The sequence below is a fragment of the Ascidia mentula genome, chromosome 8 (assembly GCF_947561715.1).
Source record: "Ascidia mentula chromosome 8, kaAscMent1.1, whole genome shotgun sequence".
Classification (NCBI taxonomy): domain Eukaryota; kingdom Metazoa; phylum Chordata; class Ascidiacea; order Phlebobranchia; family Ascidiidae; genus Ascidia; species Ascidia mentula.
This window is the reverse complement of record NC_138573.1, coordinates 12,514,602-12,535,301: the sequence shown is the minus strand read 5'-3', so window position 1 is coordinate 12,535,301 and position 20,700 is coordinate 12,514,602. Positions and strand designations below refer to the sequence as shown.

Genomic DNA, 20,700 nt, shown 5'->3' with positions numbered 1-20,700 from the left:
ATGCGACTGTTCTTAAACTGTCGCAAATGTTACGGAATTATTTCGGCAGCTTTGCAATTAAGCGGTTAGATGTTTTTGGGTGGCGATGTTATCCCCCAATTAACCCTTCTACCTAATTCGGTACTTTCGGTACAAAACTGCCTCCCTAATTCTGGTACTGCCCAGAACCCTGCAATAACGGCTCACCACAAAGCCAAAGTAACCCAGGCTGATTTAACTTATTGGACGTCGTGTTCAACTATAAAACGAATAAAAACAGTACAAAATGCCACTGGCCAAGATCTCAATAATCCACAACACCGTAAAAGAGATGCTCACTACACGACGCCCAGAAGAAGACTCGCTAGATTTAGGGAAATCCTTCGCTACAACACAATCACCAACCAATCAGGATGCGCCTTCTCGACACGCGGCACATCCGGGGCATAAGCGGAGCGTAAAATAATAGGAGAGGGGAGACGAAAGTAATAAAATAGTGTGGTGAAAGTGAAGTGAGAGACTTAAAAGCGATATACGTGCGTAAAACAATATAATAAATAAGTGGTAACAACGAAAGGAAACAGTGAAATTACAAGGTGCCAGCAAGAAAGGTGAAAACAATGAAATACATACAATAACTAACAAAAGTGAAAGGTGACGTGAAGGAAAGAAAATTCGTTACACTCCCCCCAACCCAAGAATTGTCCTACTCCTGTTCGACATTGGTCTACACGTGTGTCTCCGACGAGAATCGAACGGGCCGGCGTCGGGTCCGTGTAGACCTTCTGCATCCGCCCGAATTATCCGGTGAACTCGATACCCCTCCATTGTCCACTCGGGTTGTATTTGGCCTAAATACATACACCAACGTAGGTTGTTGATCTTCAGCCTGCGGAGGTTCCGCCGTTTGCTCAGCGGGCATTGGGAATGTATCTGTGGTCGGTTTCAGCCGATTGAAATGGACAGTCTGTTCTTCAATGACATAGTTCACAGGTCCGCGTACTTCGACCACTCGGTACGGACCTTTGTAGGGATACTGCAATTTCTTGCACCGACCTATACGGGAACGACCGGGTTCGTTTACAGCACATAGTCTCCCATCGAGTATGGCTTTCCCCGTTGTCGCAAGTTGTAGCGGTCTTCCATACGCTTGCGCTGTGTCATAAGACTTTCCCTGACAATTTCTTCGGCCAGCTCTAGGCCGTCGCGTAACTGGTCGATCTCCACTCCGTAAGATCGTCTTGAATCTTCTCGGAGGGATCCCAATAAATCTACAGGAAGGCGCAACGGTCGGCCGGTCAGAAGGGTGTGCGGAGCTTCTCCCGTTGCTTCATGGGCGCTTGCGTTGTAAGTCGCGACTACTCCTGGCAACGCCTCGTCCCATCGTCGTTCGTCTGTCTGTATGTAATTTCTTATCATTGTTATTATGGTCTTATTATTGCGTTCGACACCGCCATTTCCGGGGGCGTGATATGACGTAGTACGGCTTTTCTTACAGCCTTTCAAAACTTGTCCCTCTATCGGAATGGACCGTTTCCGGGACGCCGTGCACCGTAAACAAATTGCGGTAAAGCAAGCTAGCGGTCTCATTTGCGGTTTGGTGTCGCATCGGCCACGCTCTAACGTATTTCGTGAAAATGGTCGCAGGCTACCAAATTGGTAACCCGAACGGGTAAGTGGTAGTGGCCCAATAACATCTACTTCAATCCTTTGCATGGGTTTATCCTCATGCGAAGGTATAAGCGGCGCTTGAAAATGTTGCGTTGGCTTTTTGTTGTATTGGCACGTTGTACAGTTGCGACAAAACGTCTCGACAGATTCGCGCCATTTATGCCAATAAAACCGCTCGGAAACTTTTGCTAACGTTTTGGCAATGCCCAAATGTCCCCCTCCATGTACATCATCATGTAAGCTGGACGTCGCTTCCCAGACCAGGCTTGTCGGCAAAACGATTTTTAAATCATCCTCCCAAGAGGAGTTTCCGAGGCAACAAAGAATGTCCGCCTTCAGTAACAAGCCACTATAACGGGACCAGTAGTGGCGAATCGCGGCGGATTCTCGCTTGACCGCTTTAAATTTCGGGCGTATACCTCTCTTGACCCATTCTCTTACGGCAACTAGCTCCGGGTCGTTACTCTGCCGCTCCAACAGCTCGTTTTGTTAATATCCGATGGTTGCTTTCAAGTCCACGGCGTTAACCTGTTCAATCCTTCGGCCTTCATCCGCTATCTTGTATGGACATTCTGGATCATCCTCCAGGGAGTCTAGACGGGAAAGTGCGTCCGCGTTACGGTGTTTGCTTCCCTCCCTGTGATGTATATCAAAATCATAGGCGGAGAGATGTTCGACCCAGCGCGCGCATTGCCCGTATAATTCTTTTGACTTCCACAGCCACCTCAACGAGGAATGGTCAGTCCGTAACATAAATTTTTGACCAAGGAGATAGCAACGGTAAAGCTTGGTCGCAAATATTACGGCGAGCAGCTCTTTTCGCGTGGTCGAGTAGTTGCGCTCTGACCTATTTAGGGTACGGCTGCCATAAGCCACAACACACTCCTTACCGTCAACTTCTTGGGAAAGGACGCATCCCACGGCAGTATCGGATGCGTCCGTGTCAAGTATGAATGACTTATTGAAGTTAGGGTAACAAAGGATCGGAGCGGTCGTAAGGTACCGTTTCAACTGAGCGAAGGCCTCCTGGCATTGGTCGTCCCACTGGAACCGCTTTCCTTTTTCTGTCTGCCTGTGGAGGGGACCTGCGATCTTCGCATATTCACGAATAAATTTGCGATAGTAAGATGTTAGGCCTAAAAACTGCCGGATCTCTTTCACATTACGCGGTGTTGGCCATTCGGAAACCGACTGTACTATGTTGGGGTCGCATCGTATTCCGTCCTTCGACAACACGTGACCTAAAAAAGCCACCTCCTCTTTGAAAAGCGAACACCTAGAAGGCTTTAACGTCAGCCCCGCGGTTTGAATTCTCTCTAGGACGTCAGCTAGTCGATTTATGTGTTGCTCGAATGTATTGGAGTAAACAATAATGTCATCCAGATACGCTAAGGCACCCCGCCACTCGATCCCGCTTAATACCATGCGCATTAAGCGTTGAAAGGTCGCTGCCGAATTGCATAGACCCATAGGCATTACTTTAAATTCAAACAGGCCGACGTGACTGGTAAAGGCAGTTTTCTCTTGCGAAGAGGCATCCATAGCAACCTGCCAATAGCCACATTTCAGGTCTAGCGTAGAAAAATACGCCGCGTTCGACATTTGGTCAAGGCTGTCGTCTATCCGGGGATCGGGTAACTGTTCTTTTTAGTTAGCTCGTTTAGCTTGCGGTAATCGACACAAAAACGAGTCTCACCGGATTTCTTCCGAACCAACACGATCGGACTGCTCCACGGCGATTTAGACGGCCGAATCAGTCCTTGTTTGTCCATTTCTGCCAAAATCTCTTCCACTTTCGCCTTGTTGTGGTGGGGCATGCGGCGGGGTGGCTGTCGCACTGGAGCGTTATTTCCTGTGTCGATCACGTGACGCACCACATCCGTGCGTCCAAGGTCAACGTCAGATGTTGAGAAGGCGTCCTGGTTGGCGCGAAGAAGGGCAAACAGCTCTCCTCTTTGTTCTTCGGTTAGGTGGTTTCCGATCTGAGCTTGCTCTATAATGCACTTAAACGGGTCACGGTTATCCGCTGTTTCGTGTGGTGACACCGAACAAATTTCAGCGCAGCCGCCAAAACAATCCGGGTGTTTACATTTCGCCGACGATCCATCGACTACCACACATGCGCCAGACATTGGACATTCGACATTGCCAAAGGCATAAACAGGCGATGTCTGGGCGATCCTTAACCCGCTTGGTATTTCTACCGCTTCGTCCCCCAAATTCGCGACACAGACCCCAACAGTGTTACTCTGCGCCATCGTTATACTCGTAGCCGTCAACAACCCATATTTTTCCACAAACCCGTCTATCTTCTCAGTTAGAAAAGGGGTTTCCCTGGTGTGCGGCTTTTGGCAAAAGTTTGTTGTTACACATACCTCGGTAAACGCGGGGATGGTGACATCGTCGACGACGTACACCTCGGAAGGTTGTGGCAACGGCACCGGAGAATGCGAGAGTGGCACGCTTGCATCCCCCGTGAGCACGTTGGCTTCGTAGCAGATCTGGCATTTGTTTGACTGGAGGAAATCTAATCCTAGAATAAGGTCGTGTGTAAGATTGTCCACAATGTTAAAACTCGCGTGAGTCATCAATCCTCCCACTCGGAGGGGAAGCTCGACGCAGCCTTTTACTGCCAATTGCACCTGTTTACCCGGTCGTGATGCTCGGCGCTTAAGGAATGCCATTTTAGGGTGTTAATCAAGCAGACACTGGACCCGGTGTCCAACAACGCACACATCCTCGTCCGGCCGACCAGTAAGTTGACAAACCGCAACGGCGCAGCGGGTGTAGCGGGTTTTTGTACCGACTTTGGCGCCAAACATTTGGGTGCATCTCGAGTTATACGTTTTTGGTCGAAGTGACATTTTATCTCCGGTGCGCGACGAATCGATCTGGAAAACGCAGGTGTAGATGGTATGTTTTGACGTCTCGTGTCGACGTCCTTTGTGCGCATACCCGTATGCGGGCAGTCGCGCCGCATATGGCCCAGTCCACCGCAACCGTAGCAAGTCCGTGCTCGCACGTTGTTGTATTGTGGTCGTTCGCGCTTTATGGCATCCACTTGAGCTTGTAACGCCGCTAAGGTGTCCTCGAGTTGTGTGTTCTTTTCCTTGGACGGTTTCTCCATGTCTTCTAACTTTTTTAGTACTAATTCCATCTCTGATGCTCTTGTGTTCACTGCAGCGACTTGGACAAAGCTCGGTGTTTGTGTATTGACAACGACTTGAGCTGCGGCTCTGAATGATCGCTCATATTTGATGGTATTCGGGATAGTGTCCGCGAGGCGCCGGTCTGGCAAGCCTTGCAGTAAGGTAACGTACAGAACCTCATTTTTAAGGGCCGCGTCAGCGGAGTTGCTGTAGGCACCATCTCCCAGTGTCTGTAGGGCGTAAACAAATTCACGTGCTGATTCGCCAGGTAATTGCACGCGCCTTATCAGCTCGGCGCGTTGACGCTCTGCGTGTTGACCAGCAGCCCTTTGGCGCAATGCGCGTTCTTTGAGGTCCTTGTAGGAAACCTCGAACAAGTTTTCGTCTTTTTCTTGTATTGTCCATTTCAAGTCGTTGTCAATACTTGCCAGGAACAGGTGTCGTTTCATTTCTTCTGAGGCCTCGACGCTCGTACAATAGGACTCAAATACATTAAAATACTGTCCTAGGTCAGCTCCCGGCCGTAAAGGCGGAGGTTGCATTAAAACATTAAAAGCCATTGTTAAGAAAAACCAACCTTCAAAATATCATAAAACCAAAATACACGTAGGGAGTCTTCCCAGTAAAACCAGCCGGGTGTGGTGACAGGGTCCTGGCGTGCTCGCCAAGTTGTTACGGAATTATTTCGGTAGCTTTGCAATTAAGCGGTTAGATGTTTTTGGGTGGCGATGTTATCCCCCAATTAACCCTTCTACCTAATTCGGTACTTTGCACAAAACTGCCTCCCTAATTCTGATACTGCCCAGAACCCTGCAATAACGGCTCACCACAAAGCCAAAGTAACCCAGGCTGATTTAACTTATTGGACGTCGTGATCAACTATAAAACGAATAAAAACAGTACAAAATGCCACTGGCCAAGATCTCAATAATCCACAACACCGTAAAAGAGATGCTAACTACACGACGCCCAGAAGAAGACTCGCTAGATTTAGGGAAATCCTTCGCTACAACACAATCACCAACCAATCAGGATGCGCCTTCTCGACACGCGGCACATCCGGGGCATAAGCGGAGCGTAAAATAATAGGAGAGGGGAGACGAAAGTAATAAAATAGTGTGGTGAAAGTGAAGTGAGAGACTTAAAAGCGATATACGTGGGTAAAACAATATAATAAATAAGTGGTAACAACGAAAGAAAACAGTGAAATTACAAGGTGCCAGCAAGAAAGGTGAAAACAATGAAATACATACAATAACTAACAAAAGTGAAAGGTAACGTGAAGGAAAGAAAATTCGTTACACAAATATCGCCATTGTTCAAGGAAGGAGATCAAAAAAATGTCAACAACTACAGACCGATATCGCTAATACCAGATTTTGCCAAAATTTTTGAAATAATTATACACGAAAGAGTAACCGACTACTTACTGACCAAATTTCAAAATGGATTTAGGCCTGGCTATTCCACTGATTTGACAGTGGCACAAATTTGTGATCATGTAGCCAATTCCACAGATCAAAAAGAAAAATCATGTGCAATTTTCCTGGATTTATCAAAGGCATTTGATACCGTCAACCACAAAATCATTCTGCAAAAATTAGAGTTTTACGGATTCCAGGGTAAAATTAAAAGCTTCTTTGAAAACGAACTTACTGGCAGGCAACAATACACTAAAATTTACAATTTCCACTCCAATGTCTGTGACGTGGAATGCGGCGTTCCCCAGGGATCTCCTCTAGGACCCCTTCTGTTTCTCATTTATGTAAATGATTCGCCTTGCGCCTCTTCATTCTGCACAAGATTATTCGCAGATGATACATGTCTGATCATGTCATGCAAAAATGTAAGAGATTTAGAAAAGGCTGCAAATATCGAACTTGATAAGGTTAATACATTGTTCATTTCCAACAAACTAACAGTTACCTGCAAAAAAACACATTCATGCTCTTCGCAAACAGCAAAAAGACAAACAACTTTGCATTTAAGATTAATGACACCACACTCAAGCAAGTTAAGACCACGAAGTACCTTGGGGTACATATTGACGATACACTGTTATGGGCCCCACATGTCAACTCATTCTGCAAAAAATTGCAAAAGTGTTGCAATTCTTTACAAGCTAAAGCACCTCATTGGGCAGTGCACATTACGAACAGTGCATCATGCACTTGTTCACTCACAATTTTCCTAAGGCCTTTTGGGGTGCGGTTTTGTTTGCCCATCATTGCTACATCAAGTAGTGGTCCTGCAAAATATAGAACTTCGCATAATAACAAACAGTCCCTTTCGCACCCACACCTTTCAACTGTATGTTAGAGCCCAAATTTTTCCCGTCAATCTATTGCACAAGCTGCAACTTGGTAAATTTGCTTACAAATACAAAAACAATCGTCTACCCGCAGCCGTCAAGGACTCCTTACCCCATTAGCAAACACCCACATAACACGATGTCAAACCAACCATCAATATTATCTCCTACGTGTGTTCACTCAACTAGGCAAAAAAGCTATATGACCACGTGTGCGATGTCAACATCCCCAGGAATGTTTTGATGCGATAGGGCGCAATTTAGCACAAAATCATAACAATACTTCGCCGCCGACAAAATTGCTCTCCTCGTGTGTGCATGCACTAGTCAAATTCAAATTCACAACGATTCACCAAAATACAATCGTACGCCACAAAAAACAAACAAACCAATTCTTGCTATTATTGTACTTATTCTTGACTTGTTACATGCACAGTGATTGTTGATTGTCTTTTTCTTTTGTTTCGTCAAATGCACTGCGTAAAACAGCCTAAAATCTTTGCAAAATCGACACAACCCAGAGGCGGTTTCAGATAACCAATTGCGTTTTTTACCGTCCCCTCGTCTTTATCCAAACTGGTCCATTTGTTGTGTTTACTGTGCAGTTTTGTATTGTACCGGATAAGGATAAAAATAAACTGAATTGAAATTGAAATTATTTTGAAATTTAAATGACATGCTTCAATTTACATGTGAAGCTGGCATGAGAAGCAATTTTCCGTCAATAAATGCTGCATTTTAATTGTCGTCACATTCTTTTCTAACAAGGTGGGTCACAATTTAAATAAGAACGAATGGGCTATGTTTTCAAAGGAATAACTTGAACACATGAAACTGTGCGTGGAAATCTTCATAATGTCACTTGGCAGTAGGTGGTTATCGCACCTCACATTCCCGATAGTCCTTCTAATAATATTGGCTCGGTGCACTACCAAACAGGTCAAAACCATTTAAATTCACAAGCATAATTTTTGTTTCAAACATTTGATAAAAGCAATTTCTTGATAAACAGCACTCAGAATACAGTTTCAAAACAGAACCACACGAGTGTTGCAAATTAAGCGTCAGTAATGAGTAACTGGGTCTGCATTCACCTGATTGGCAGAAAATTTCCAGTTACATTTCGTATTCGTAGATACACGGTTGTCAGTATTAATAAAAATACATTTTAATAAAAAATACCTTCTTAAAATGTGGCAAATGTTTTTTCGCAGTGTCGAAACGTTTTGACGACAATGCTGATAATGCAGCATTCCTGAGCAAAACGATTGTTAAGAAACTCACCAATTTGTTTCAGAAGCGCATTACAAATCAAATTCACAGTTTATTCGCACTGTAAAGCGACATGAAAACTGTAAAAGAGTAATTTGTACATTTATTTTGTGTCTTGGAGAAAATTTCAGGTGATTCTTCTGGCTTCGTTCGCTTGGTAATTTATTTAAAGAACATCCATTCAATCAATTAATTTATGAAAATTACTTTCAAAAGCAAGGCCTATGAGTGCCAAATATTTTACCATAAACATTTTCAACCAGTTTATGTTTTGCACAAATTATTTCAACTGTCTTGTGAACCTGGTGGTTACGTAAAAGTGGAGCGTGGGGTGTTTATGCTTGAGTGACTTTACGTAAATCCTCATTTACAGTTTCGTCTTCGTCTTTAATTATCTATGTTAAGAGTTATTCGAAGATTAGAAAGATAAATGAAAAAATGAAAAGACGACTTATTCCAACCCTAATACTACACAAGCAATGAAAGAATATGTACATACATGTACATTTATATAATTTGAACCTTTTTGTGAACATTAGGAAATGTTGGAAGGAGCGACCAAGCACGAAATACTTGATCACCGCAATGTGGAAGTCGTGGTCAGGCAATTTAGCTGGGAAGATCGTCATCAGTGCATCTGATGAGAAACAAATGGTTTCTAAAGGTCGCTTTCTGCGTGACCGAGTTTACGTAAACCCCCCGTTTCACATTCCTCCAATATCACCAGATTTTAAAAATATACGCTTTGATAAGTTCAGACCAATAATTCATTTTGTATATCAACACAGTAATGTTTCATGCAATGGCATAATTGACAGGATCGCCCCTCTGTGCAGGTCCTTGGCGATCACAGCTATCGTATCGAGATGTCAGGAATAAGAGGCCGACCCAGCAAAGCTGCAATTCCTGGGCTGCAAAGCCTGTAAACAAAGTTTTCTGTAACAGTTCATTTATTTTATTATCTAATGGAGTAAATGTATAAAATGTCAGGTATGAAGTAAATGTATAAAATGTTTGGGTCGTGCAGTGGCGGACAATTCCGGATCTATTACAAACGAAGACAGTCTGACAGGCTTTGGAAAGTACATACCGTGTCGCATCGCGCAGTTTGTTTGGCTTCGATCAATTTACACATGAAAAACGTTTTTGGTATTATCACGAGGGAATTTCCGTTTATATTTTCTGGATTGAACAGACTGGTTGTTTGTCAAGTTTGTTTGTCACACTCAGTGAATGTGAAGAAAAAGTGCTTTGTGTCGTTGCTGAAAGAAAAGAGGTTTTGTCATGCAAGATGTGTTCAGTGTCAGCTTATTCTGCCGACATGATGTTGCATTTTCTAGTGTTCGTGTTTCTTGTTGTAACATGCGTCCAATGTCAACGTGGGTACAACTATTCATGTTACATTTGAATTATTTTGAATACTAACTTATAATATATATATTATGTTAAAATTTTAGGTCAAAGAGTGAGATTTTGTCTCGTTCTTTTCGGAAAGCAGTATTTCATAGTCGGTAACTACGTGATGTTTTCAGGTGTTGATGAATGCACTCTTGGGACTCACGCATGTCACGTTGAGGCAAATTGCATAAACACAAGTGAGGGTTACACTTGTAAGTGCAAAGACTGGTTTGTAGGCGACGGCTTCAACTGCCAAGGTTTGTGCTTTTAGTTGAAATAGTTGTTCAATCCAATTGTTTTTACATTATCAACAATATTATATTAACCGCTAACATATATCATCAATATAGAGATCAAAACAAAACGTGATTCATTTGTTTAATTGCATCGTAACCTTCAATAAGAAGTCTGAATAAATTTGTTCACTCATTAGCTTCGCAAACCAAAAATATAAAAGTATACCTAACTTAATTAAATCTATTTTTTCTGTTTACATCGATGTTCAGGATACTGCAATAATTCTTGCCCTGGTCGTTGTGCTGCAGGTTTAAACGGTTACACCTGTTTCACAATTGGTAAGTATACCGTACTGCTGTTCTGTGAAAAGTTACTTGGTAAAACAGAAAGTATTATTTCTTTTCATACTGGTCACGTTTTTTGTCCACAGGTCAACCAAGTATTCACGATCTTAAGGTTTTGTGGAAAACCTGTAACAGTCTGCTTATTGGATGGAATGCAAGCAACGCAAACACTGCAGATGTTTCAACCACCGGGACAGGGAATTACTATTCTGGAAAGAGGCAATTTGGTTTCCTTTACTTACAGCCTGATACCGAGTACAGCATAACAGTTACAGCTCGGAACTTCATTTCCACATCCACTCAAGTTATTAGAGCCAGAACTCGTAAGTTTGATTACTTATTCACGACCAGCTTCTGAGTGTTTTTTTTGATGATGTTAAAACCGCGTGCTTTTACAGTTTCCGAACCAACAATTCCAACCCTACCGTCTCCAACAACGTCAGGATGTGTGAACTCTCCGCCACTAAGTTGCTGTTCTGGATACACAAGTGACGGATTCAATTGCATCGGCAAGTTCCCCGTTCTTGTAAATGTTAACGAATTTTGCATTATGAATAAAATTTACAACTACAAGCCAAGTTCATGTGTAAAGACAACCCGTTTGTAAAACCAAATAAGTTTTTTCATCAGATATTAATGAGTGCCAAGCTGATCCATGTGATTCGAACTCAGCATGCACGAACACACCTGGAAGTTACAATTGCATTTGCAACAATTGTTATATTGGGAATGGAAAGGTCTGCACTCGTGAGTGATTTTTCTTGTGAATCCAAAACCGTTACTTCCGATTGCAAAAATTACGGCCAATATGGCGATATAAGGTTAGGTTGAAACTTTCCAAATCTTTAATCAAGTTCTTTACTTCAATAATGGAATAACTGTGCTTACAGTTTTAGGCAATTCGCATGAGTTTAAATTTTCGTAAAATTTTATTTTGTAAATAATCATAGAGCATTGTGGAGGAACAGAATGTTATTCAAGAGGAGAATGTGATACAAATCCCCTTTGGTCTGACACCTTTGGTAAGTATGTAACGATATCATTTCCTGACTTTACTTACAAAAAAGTTTGCCCGCGAAGCGACTTACAGTATAACGGCTTTTCGTAAGTGGTGCAATAATTGCCTTTGAATTTGACACTTTTCTTGTGGTACAAACCAGAGGTCTCCAACCTTTTCAGCACTACGGATCGAAACAATTTCACAGACCGTCCATCAACGGGTGCCAAACATATACATTTTACATAAATTAGATATAAAAGTTAAAACTCTAAATAAGCACCTTCATGAAGGTGTAAATGCACTCAAGAGTTTAATTTGTTTTTATTAGTTGAACCACCTTCTGTTGGAAACTTATCAACAACTTGGAAATCTAGGAACGGCCTCAGTTTTTCATGGACAAGCAACAACATTGCATTTAGAAGTGCATTTTTGTCCGGTGATGGAGTTTCCTATGATCAACACATTCCAAGAAAAGCAGCGTTTTCGTTTCTGAAGCCATCAACAACTTATAATCTAACTGTAGTTGTCTATAACGAACTTGGAACTGCATCTGCGAGCATTTTAGCTCAAACAGGTAAAGTACCTCATTTTTTCCTTTTCAACACACAACAAAAATCTTAAATTTAGTTTTTATCTTGGCAACTGTATTGCAGAACCTGGAATGCCTATTGACCCAACTTTGTCGCCAAGCACACCGAATCCTGCTCATGGTTGTGGAGCTGGGTTTACGCTCTCAAAAGGAGCTTGTATAGGTTATAATAATTAAATTTGTCATGAATTAATATTTAGTCAAATAAGTAAAACTTTATTGCAGATATTGATGAATGTTCTAACGGTTTGCACAACTGCCACAATGAGGCGGTATGTACGAACACAATGGGCAGTTTCACATGTTCTTGTAAGTTGGGATACTTTGGCAATGGAATCATTTGTGTGGGTAAGTCACAATAACCTAAAAATCATCAAGACCCACTAAACACATAAACACTTTGAAGGAAAATGTGATTCAACTACTTCTTCAAATTGTGGAACCCGCGCTATCTGCGATAAAAATTATTATGGAACAAGTTGTTACTGTTATGACGACAACGAGTGTTATGGTAAGTTGTTGATAAAAAATGAGATTTTAACAACGAACTCTTTTCTAAAACATTAACCACAGGAAACAGTGATGTCACAATTATTCCACAAAATGTTGGACTTCATTTCGTCATCGTCAAGTGGGAAAGATTGGTTCCAGCTTATGAACTATTTTTTTATGACGTGACGTTGATTGAAGGAACAAGTGTAATTACAAAGTACAGCGGACTTCACAGCAGAGAAGCAGCCTTTGCTAATCTTAACCCAACTTTGGTTTATACCATCATGGTCAAAGCAAGATTCTCAAAAAGCTCATCAACTAACTTCACTTTTACCACAGGTAAGCGTTACTGAGTGATGCGAACGTGACACATATGTTTCAAATACATTTGCTTTACAGAGGGTCTCTTAGCCAGCACTACCACAATGTTTTCAACTCCAGCTACGACTTCAACCACACCGAGCTCTTTCACTCCAACTATGACTTCGACCACACCGAGTTCTTCCACTCCAACTATGACTTCGACCACACCGACTTCTTCCACTCCAACTATGACTTCGACCACACCGAGTTCTTCCACTCCGACTATGACTTCGACCACACCGAGTTCTTCCACTCCAACTATGACTTCGACCACACCGAGTTCTTCCACTGTCGAGCCACCAATGATGACCACTTCTGAATCTCCTTCCAACTGCAACGTTTTTACTTTCCTTGTCACCTTTTGTAGTGTATTTTTGCAAATTATATTTGGGGCAATTACTGTTGTACCATCTTAAAATGTGGCAAATGTTTTTTCGTATTTTGGTTTCGAAACAGTTCAACGACTGTAATTTGGGTTGTAACATACGTCAGAGAAACCAGTACTTATATTGCGTAATGTTTTGTGTGCAGCATTGCGCAAGTGTTGCATAATTCATTTTGATTGCAGTGTCGCACAAGCATTTGCAAGCCCCGTTACCAGATGGATTGAATATTTTGCAACTTCCGACCCAAGTGTAAACATAACCGCATAATGTGACCCAAATGATTTATCCATCGAATATTCTCGAGTAAAGTGATTCATTCAACATCCTGTTTACCACATAAAATGTTCTCCTATACATATGTCACACCACACCTTTGTTCTTGTATTATATTTACCCAAGTGATGTATACCGGCACGTGACTAAACCAACCAATAAATTACCGATTGCCCAAGTACAAATTTTCATGTACGTCTGTTAATTGGGCTCTTTGCATTTGGCTCGATTCCACTCTATTTGGAATCATCGTTTTATCTTTGATCTTCTATTCGGTGACAAGACACTGCTATGATTACTGAGACTCTACAAGCTATATTCGCCCGCTTGGGATTTATTGCCACAGCCTGATAATAAACTGTTTATTCGGATTCAACGGTTTTCTGGTGAGGGAGGTTACGGAATTTGCAAAAAAATGTCTAACTTTGTTTGCATATTTCTGTTTCGTAGTCTGCTGTCGGAAAACGGGCTTTTCTCATTTTAAGAGACAAAGATTTTTTTTACTCGTATAGTTCAGCACGCCATGCAACTTCTAATATGCCCCCATGTGATGTTAAGCTCATTGTAAACAAAACACATTTTAGACCATTTGGTGTACTGTAGGTTTTGTATATTTACTAAAATCGTACAGTGGTGGAAATTTTGTTTTGGAGTGAATAAAATAATTAAAGTAATCCCCACCAACTTAAGTTTCGTGGCATCTATAGTTCGTTTTAGTTAAGGCTGAAGTTTGTAGTTTGCTTTTTGCATGCTATTGGCTTCCGACCTCTGGTTCAGTCTGATTACGGTGGTAGATGTCCAGTACGTAAATGTGAAGGTCGCGTTTGCTTGTGTTAAGTTGGGAAACTTTAAGCTAACAAAAGTTGCAATCAAGCGCTTCCTCGTGACTAATTACGAAACCGAGATTAGAAAAACAAGTAACGGATGAGATTGGTTGCAATATTGAGCTACACTACTAATGAACTGTTGTATCACCACCTTTGTATACAAATTCATGCTATCTCATAAGCCTTCAGGGATAAACAATGAAACTGGAGCTACTCCCCTTAACAAGCAGTTCCAATAAGAGGATGGCTTCCTTGTCTTTGCATGGTATCACAATGATAATGCAACATTCTGGAATAAACGCTTGTAAGAAACTCAACAATTTGTTTCAGAAGCGCATTACGTAGCAAATTCATAATTAATTTGCATCGTAAATCGACATGAAAACTGAAAAAGAGTAATTTATATATATATATATGTATATATATATATATTAATTTATTAAATTTATTTTGTGTCTTGAAGAAAGTTTCAGGTGATTCTTCTTGATTCGTTCGCTTGGTACCATATGTGAAGGGCATCCGTTCAATGAAGTGGTTTATGAAAATTACTTTCAAAAGCAAGGTCTATGAGTGGCAAATATTTTTCCAGAAACATTTTGTACCCGTTTATGTTTTCCACAAGTTATTTGAACTGTCTTGTGAACCAGGTGGTTATGTAAAAGTGGAGCGTGGGGTCTTCATGCTTAAATGACTTTACGTAAATCCTCATTTACAGTTTCGTATTTGTGTGTTATTATCAATGTTGAGAGTTGTGCGAAGATTGAAAAGATAATTACAAAAGTGTACTCATTCCAACCCTAATACTACACAAGCAATCAAGTAATATGCACATACATGTACATTTATATAATTTGAGCCTTTTTGTGAACATTAGGAAATGTTGGAAGGAGCGACCAAGCACGAAATACTTGATCACCACAATGTGGAAGTCGTCGCCTGGCAATTTAGATTGAAAGATCGTCATCAGTCACTGAGCTGGGCTGATGAGATCTAATGACAAAAAACTTTCCAGCAAAAAGTCGTTGCGAACCAGATGGTTTCGAAACTGGGGTCGCATTCTGCGTGACTGAGTTTACGAAACCCCCGGGTTCGCATTCTTTCAATATCACTTGAGTTTAAAAGTAAACGTTTTGATACCAATAATTCCTTTCCTATAGCAATTCGTTTATTTATTCCCTGATGGAAAAGCTCAAACCACTCATTGCGTCAGGTATCATGTAGATGAATAAAATGTTTGGGTCGTGCAGTGCTGGTCAATTCCGGATCTATTACAAACGAAGACATTCTGACAGGCTTTGGAAAGTACATATCGTGTCGCATCGCACAGTTTGTTTGGCTTCGATCAATTTACACATAATAAAACGGTTTGTGGCTTTACCACAAGGGGATATCCATCAATGTTTTCCTGGGATCAATAAACTGGTTGTTTGTCGAGTTCCACGGACCCAGGAATCGTAAAGAAAAAGTGCTTTGTGTCGATGGTGGAAGAAAAGGGGTTTTGTCACGCAAGCTGGGTTCAGTGCCTGAAAATTCTGCCAACATGATGTTGTCCTATCTGGTCTTCGTGTTTGTTGTTGTAACATGCGTCCAATGTCAAGGTGGGTACAAATATTCATGTTACATTTAGAATATTTTGAATACTAACTTACAACAAGTATAATATGTTAAAATTTTAGGTCAAAGAGTAAGTCTGTTAATTTAAAATAGTTATTTTTCGGAAAACTTTGTTTTGTAGTCGGTAACTACGTGCTGTTTTCAGGTGTTGATGAATGCGTTCTTGGGACTCACGCATGTCACGTTGAGGCAAACTGCATAAACACAAGTGGAGGATACACTTGTCAGTGCAAAGACTGGTTTGTAGGTGACGGATTCGACTGCCAAGGTTTGTGCTTTTAGTTGAAATAGCTGTTCAATCCAATAGCTTTTCCTTGTTTTAGAGATTTGCAACAATATTATATTAACCGATAAAATATAGCACGAAAACATATTGCAGAGCCCAGAATAAAATGTGATTAATTTATTTGATTGCATCGTCACCAAAACCTTTTATTTAATCAATAGGAAGTCTGAATAAATTTTTGCACGATCTGATTAGCTTCGAAAATCAAAAATTTAAACACCTACCCGCACCTTACTTAGTTAAATATATTTTTTCTGTTTACATCGATGTTCAGGATACTGCAATAATTCTTGCCCTGGTCGTTGTGCTGAAGGTTTGAACGGTTACACCTGTTTTACAAGTGGTAAGTATACCATGCTGCTGTTCTGCAAAAAGTAACTTGGCAAAAACAGAAAGTATTATTTCTTTTCATCCTGGTCAATTTTTTATCCACAGGTGAACCAGTTATTCACAATATCAAGGTGTTGTGGCGAACCCACAACAGTCTGTTTATTGGATGGAATGCAAGCAACGCGAACACAGCGGATGCTTCAACCACCGGGACAAGGAATTACTATTCTGGAACGAGGCAGATAGGTTTCCTTTACTTGCAGCCAGATACCGAGTACAGCATAACAGTTACAGCTCGGAATTTCATTTCCACATCCACTCAAAGTATTACAGTCAGAACTCGTAAGTTCGATTACTCACCTCACGACCAGTTTCCGAGATTTTTATCTTTCAGTTTTTTGTGATAAATATGCGAAGTTGAGATTACAATCGCGTGCTTTTACAGTTTCCGAACCAGCAATTCCAACCCTTCCATCTCCAACAATGTCAGGATGTGTAAACTCTCCGCCACTAAGTTGCTGTTCTGGATACAAAAGTGACGGATTCAATTGCATTGGCAAGTCCCTCTAGATTTGAACGAATTTTGTATGTCATAATTTTGATTAGTTTCGAGATGTGACATAAAACACTTTTTCACGTCAAGATAAAGTGGCAAACTATACTTTTGTTTTTGTGTGTAAACAACATTTGAAATTTGGTACTGTGCAGAATTTTTTTTGCCCCCAACAGTATACTGCATCAGTTCTGCGTAATGTATTTTTGCTATAAGCAGCTGTACACAAACGATATGGGAATTCACACGATAATAAATAAAATTTGAAAGTACAGGCCATGTAAATGTGTGAAAACAACCGGTTTGACAAATCATATTTTGTACCAGATATAGACGAGTGCGCGGGTAATCCATGTGATTCGAACGCAGCATGCAGGAACACACCTGGAAGTTACAACTGTATTTGCAACAATTGTTATATTGGGGATGGTAACGTTTGCACTCGTAAGTGATGTCATTTGCTAACATGACGAGCTAAGGAATAAATGACTTTTCTTTTTCTCACCTTAATTATAGAATAAATGACATTAATGTTTTTTGGGTTAATATTCATAGAACATTGTGGAGGAACAGAATGTTATTCAGAAGGAGGATGTGATACATTTTCCCTTTGGTCTGACACCTTTGGTAAGTATGTAACGATAGGATTTTCAACCCTTTTCCACTACGGATCGAAGTTAGCATTTTCACAGACTGGCTCTCATAAATCACTTCTGCAGTTCAATCTATTTGTTATTAGTTGAACAGCCTTCTGTTGGAAACTTATCAACAACTTGGAAATCTGGTACCGGTCTCAGTTTTTCATGGACAAGCAACAAAGTTGCATATAGAAGTGCGTTTTTGTCCGGTGATGGAGTTTCCTATGATCAACACATTCCAAGAAAAGCAGCGTTTTCGTTTCTGAAACCATCAACAACTTATAATCTAACTGTAGTTGTCTATAACCACCTTGGAACTGCATCTGCGAGCATTTTAGCTCAAACAGGTATAGTAACTCATTTTTTCCCTTTTATCTCGAAACATTTAGTTTTTCTCTTGGCAACTGTATTGCAGAACCTCAAATGCCTATTAACCCAACTTTGTCGCCAAGCACACCGAATCCTGCTGATGGTTGTGGAGCTGGATTTGCGCTCTCAGGAGGAGCTTGTATAGGTTGTAATAAATAAATTTGTCATTAAATAATACTTAGACAAATAAGTAAGCCTTTATTACAGATATTGATGAATGTTCTCACGGTTTGCACAACTGCCACAATGAGGCGGTATGTACGAACACAATGGGCAGTTTCACATGTTCTTGTAAGTTGGGATACTTTGGCAATGGAATCATTTGTGTGGGTAAGTTACAATAACCTAAAAATCATCAAGTCCCACTAAACACTACAAAATTTGTAGGAAAATGTGATTCAACTTCTTACTCAATTTGTGGAACCCGCGGTATCTGCGGTAGAAATTACTATGGAACCAGTTGTTACTGTCATAACAATAACGAGTGTTATGGTAAGTTGTTGATGAAAAGTAAAATTTAAACAACGAACTCAGGTCTAAACAAATAACCACACACAGAAAACAGTGATGTCACAATTATTCCACAAAATGTTGGACTTCATTTCGTCATCGTCAAGTGGGAAAGATTGGTTCCAGCTTATGAAATATTTTGTTATGACGTGACGTTGATTGAAGGAACAAGTGTAATTACAAAGTACAGCAGACTTCACAACAGGGAAGCAGCGTTTGCTAATCTTAACCCAACCTCTGTTTATACCATCATGGTCAAACCCACGTTCTCAACAAGCACATCAACCAACTTTACTTTTACCACAGGTAGGCGTTACTGAGTGATGCGAACGTGACACAAGTGTTTCAAATACCTTTACTTTGCAGAAGGTCTCTTAGCCAGCACTACCACAATGTTTTCCACTCCAGCTACGACTTCGACCACACCGATTTATTCCACTGTCGAGTCAGCAATGACGACCACTTCTGAACCTCCTTCCAACTGCAACGTTTTTACTTTCCTTGTCTCCATTTTTAGTGCCTTTTTGCAAATTATATTTAGGGCACTTGCATTTGTAACATAAAAAATTGTTCGTAAAAGAAATTTGCAACGCTACCAGAACACATATCCCAAAATTAACATATTCCTTATCATGTTGTACAGTCAAAAGAAAGCTGATGGTAATGTGTGTCAAAAACAACAATTAAAGAAACAAAATAATCAAAGCATGTGCAAGATTTTGTAATAAAGTTGAAATGAAAAAAGCGGTCAAATCGGTTTCAAAATTGCTGCTAAATTTAACAGTTTTTCAGACGGCAATGCGGTTGTTTAAATTTAAATGACTTGCTTCAGTTTGCATGACCAGCTTGTATGAGAAGAAATTATCTGTCCATAAACAGGTCATAAACCATTCAAATTCACAAGCAAAATTTTTACACGTTGTTTATTTACCAATTTTGGTTTATGTGCACATTACGATTCAGGTAATACATTTGGTTGTGACTTTTTGAAGTCAAAACATAGATAAAATCAATTTCTTAACAAACAGTACTCAGAAAACAGTTTCGAAACAACCCCATACGACTGTTGCAAAGTAATAAGCGTCAGTAATGGGCAACTGGGTCTAAATTCTTGACCTGATTGGCAGAAAGTTTCCAGTTAAATTTCGTGTTCGTTGATACACGGTTGGCAGTATTAATAAAAATACGTGTTAGTAAAAAATACCTTCTTATAATGTGTCAAATGTTTTCGCATTTTGGGGTCGAAACATTTCAACGACTGTAATTTAGGTCAATGGAATTTGCAAAATAATGTCTAGCTTTGTTTTCATATTTCTGTTTCGTAGTCTGCTTTTGATAAACGGGCTTTTCTCATTTTAAGAAACAAATATTTTCTTTACTTGTTTAGTTCAGCAAGCCATGCAACTTCTAATATGGCCCCATGTGACGCAAGCTCATGTAAACAAAACACATTTTAGACTATTTGGTGTACTGTTGGTTTTGCAAGTTTGTTAAAATCGTATAGTGGTGGAAATTTTGTTTTCAAGTGAATTAAAAAATCAAAGTATTTCCCACTTAAGTTTCGTGCCATCTATATTGTTTCAGTTAAGGCTTAGTTGACTTTTTGCATGCTAAAGGTTTCCAAACGCTGGTTCAGTTTATTGTCTGGATGTGTGATTAACGGTGGTAGATCTCCAGTACGTAAATGTGAAGGTCGCGTGAGTTTAACCTACCCAGAACCAAATTGTCGGAAAAAAGTAGCTAATTTAGGCTGCAATGCTTTAGCAAAGAATGCATTGAAAACATTAGCCGTACTTTGAAAGCACCTTTAAAGTGAAACTTACATAATGGGGATCAAATGAATTGGTTTATATAAGTTATATAAGTAGGTGGGCTACTTATATATACTGCTTCAAAGGACACAACATTTTTAATAACGGTCAATAAAATACATACAATGTCTTATCATGACATGACAATGTTGCTTAAATTGATTCGGACAATATCTTCCACTTCACTATAGGATATGTTAATAGAGATGCTACCCGGATCCGCATGTTTATCAATCAAATCCGGCCCGGTACTATCTAGAACTAACCGTCAACAGTTTGCGTTTTTCCCAGAGTGGCA

The 20,700-nt window shown here is 40.5% G+C and overlaps 3 protein-coding genes and 1 pseudogene across 3 annotated transcripts; 2 read left to right on the top strand and 2 right to left on the bottom strand.

The window, feature by feature from the left end:
• Positions 1–706: 706 nt before the first annotated feature.
• On the bottom strand, positions 707–1,569 carry LOC145911981 (uncharacterized). The gene is made up of 2 exons (XM_082999410.1): positions 1,088–1,569; positions 707–935 (listed from the first exon to the last, which is right to left on the bottom strand). Exons 1-2 carry the CDS (start codon positions 1,567–1,569, stop codon positions 707–709), a joined length of 711 nt encoding a protein of 236 aa, XP_082855536.1.
• Positions 1,570–2,139: 570 nt separating this feature from the next.
• On the bottom strand, positions 2,140–5,359 carry LOC145911980 (uncharacterized; annotated as a pseudogene).
• Positions 5,360–17,563: 12,204 nt separating this feature from the next.
• Positions 17,564–18,240, top strand: LOC145911978 (uncharacterized). Its single transcript, XM_082999409.1, has 3 exons — positions 17,564–17,701; positions 17,814–18,059; positions 18,128–18,240. The coding sequence occupies exons 1-3, from the start codon at positions 17,596–17,598 to the stop codon at positions 18,238–18,240; spliced, it is 465 nt and encodes a 154-aa protein (XP_082855535.1). The 5' UTR covers positions 17,564–17,595.
• A 52-nt stretch (positions 18,241–18,292) lies between these two features.
• On the top strand, positions 18,293–19,226 carry LOC145910613 (uncharacterized). The gene is made up of 4 exons (XM_082997803.1): positions 18,293–18,411; positions 18,469–18,573; positions 18,640–18,897; positions 18,958–19,226. Exons 1-4 carry the CDS (start codon positions 18,351–18,353, stop codon positions 19,152–19,154), a joined length of 621 nt encoding a protein of 206 aa, XP_082853929.1. The 5' UTR covers positions 18,293–18,350; the 3' UTR covers positions 19,155–19,226.
• The last annotated feature ends 1,474 nt before the right edge of the window (positions 19,227–20,700 follow it).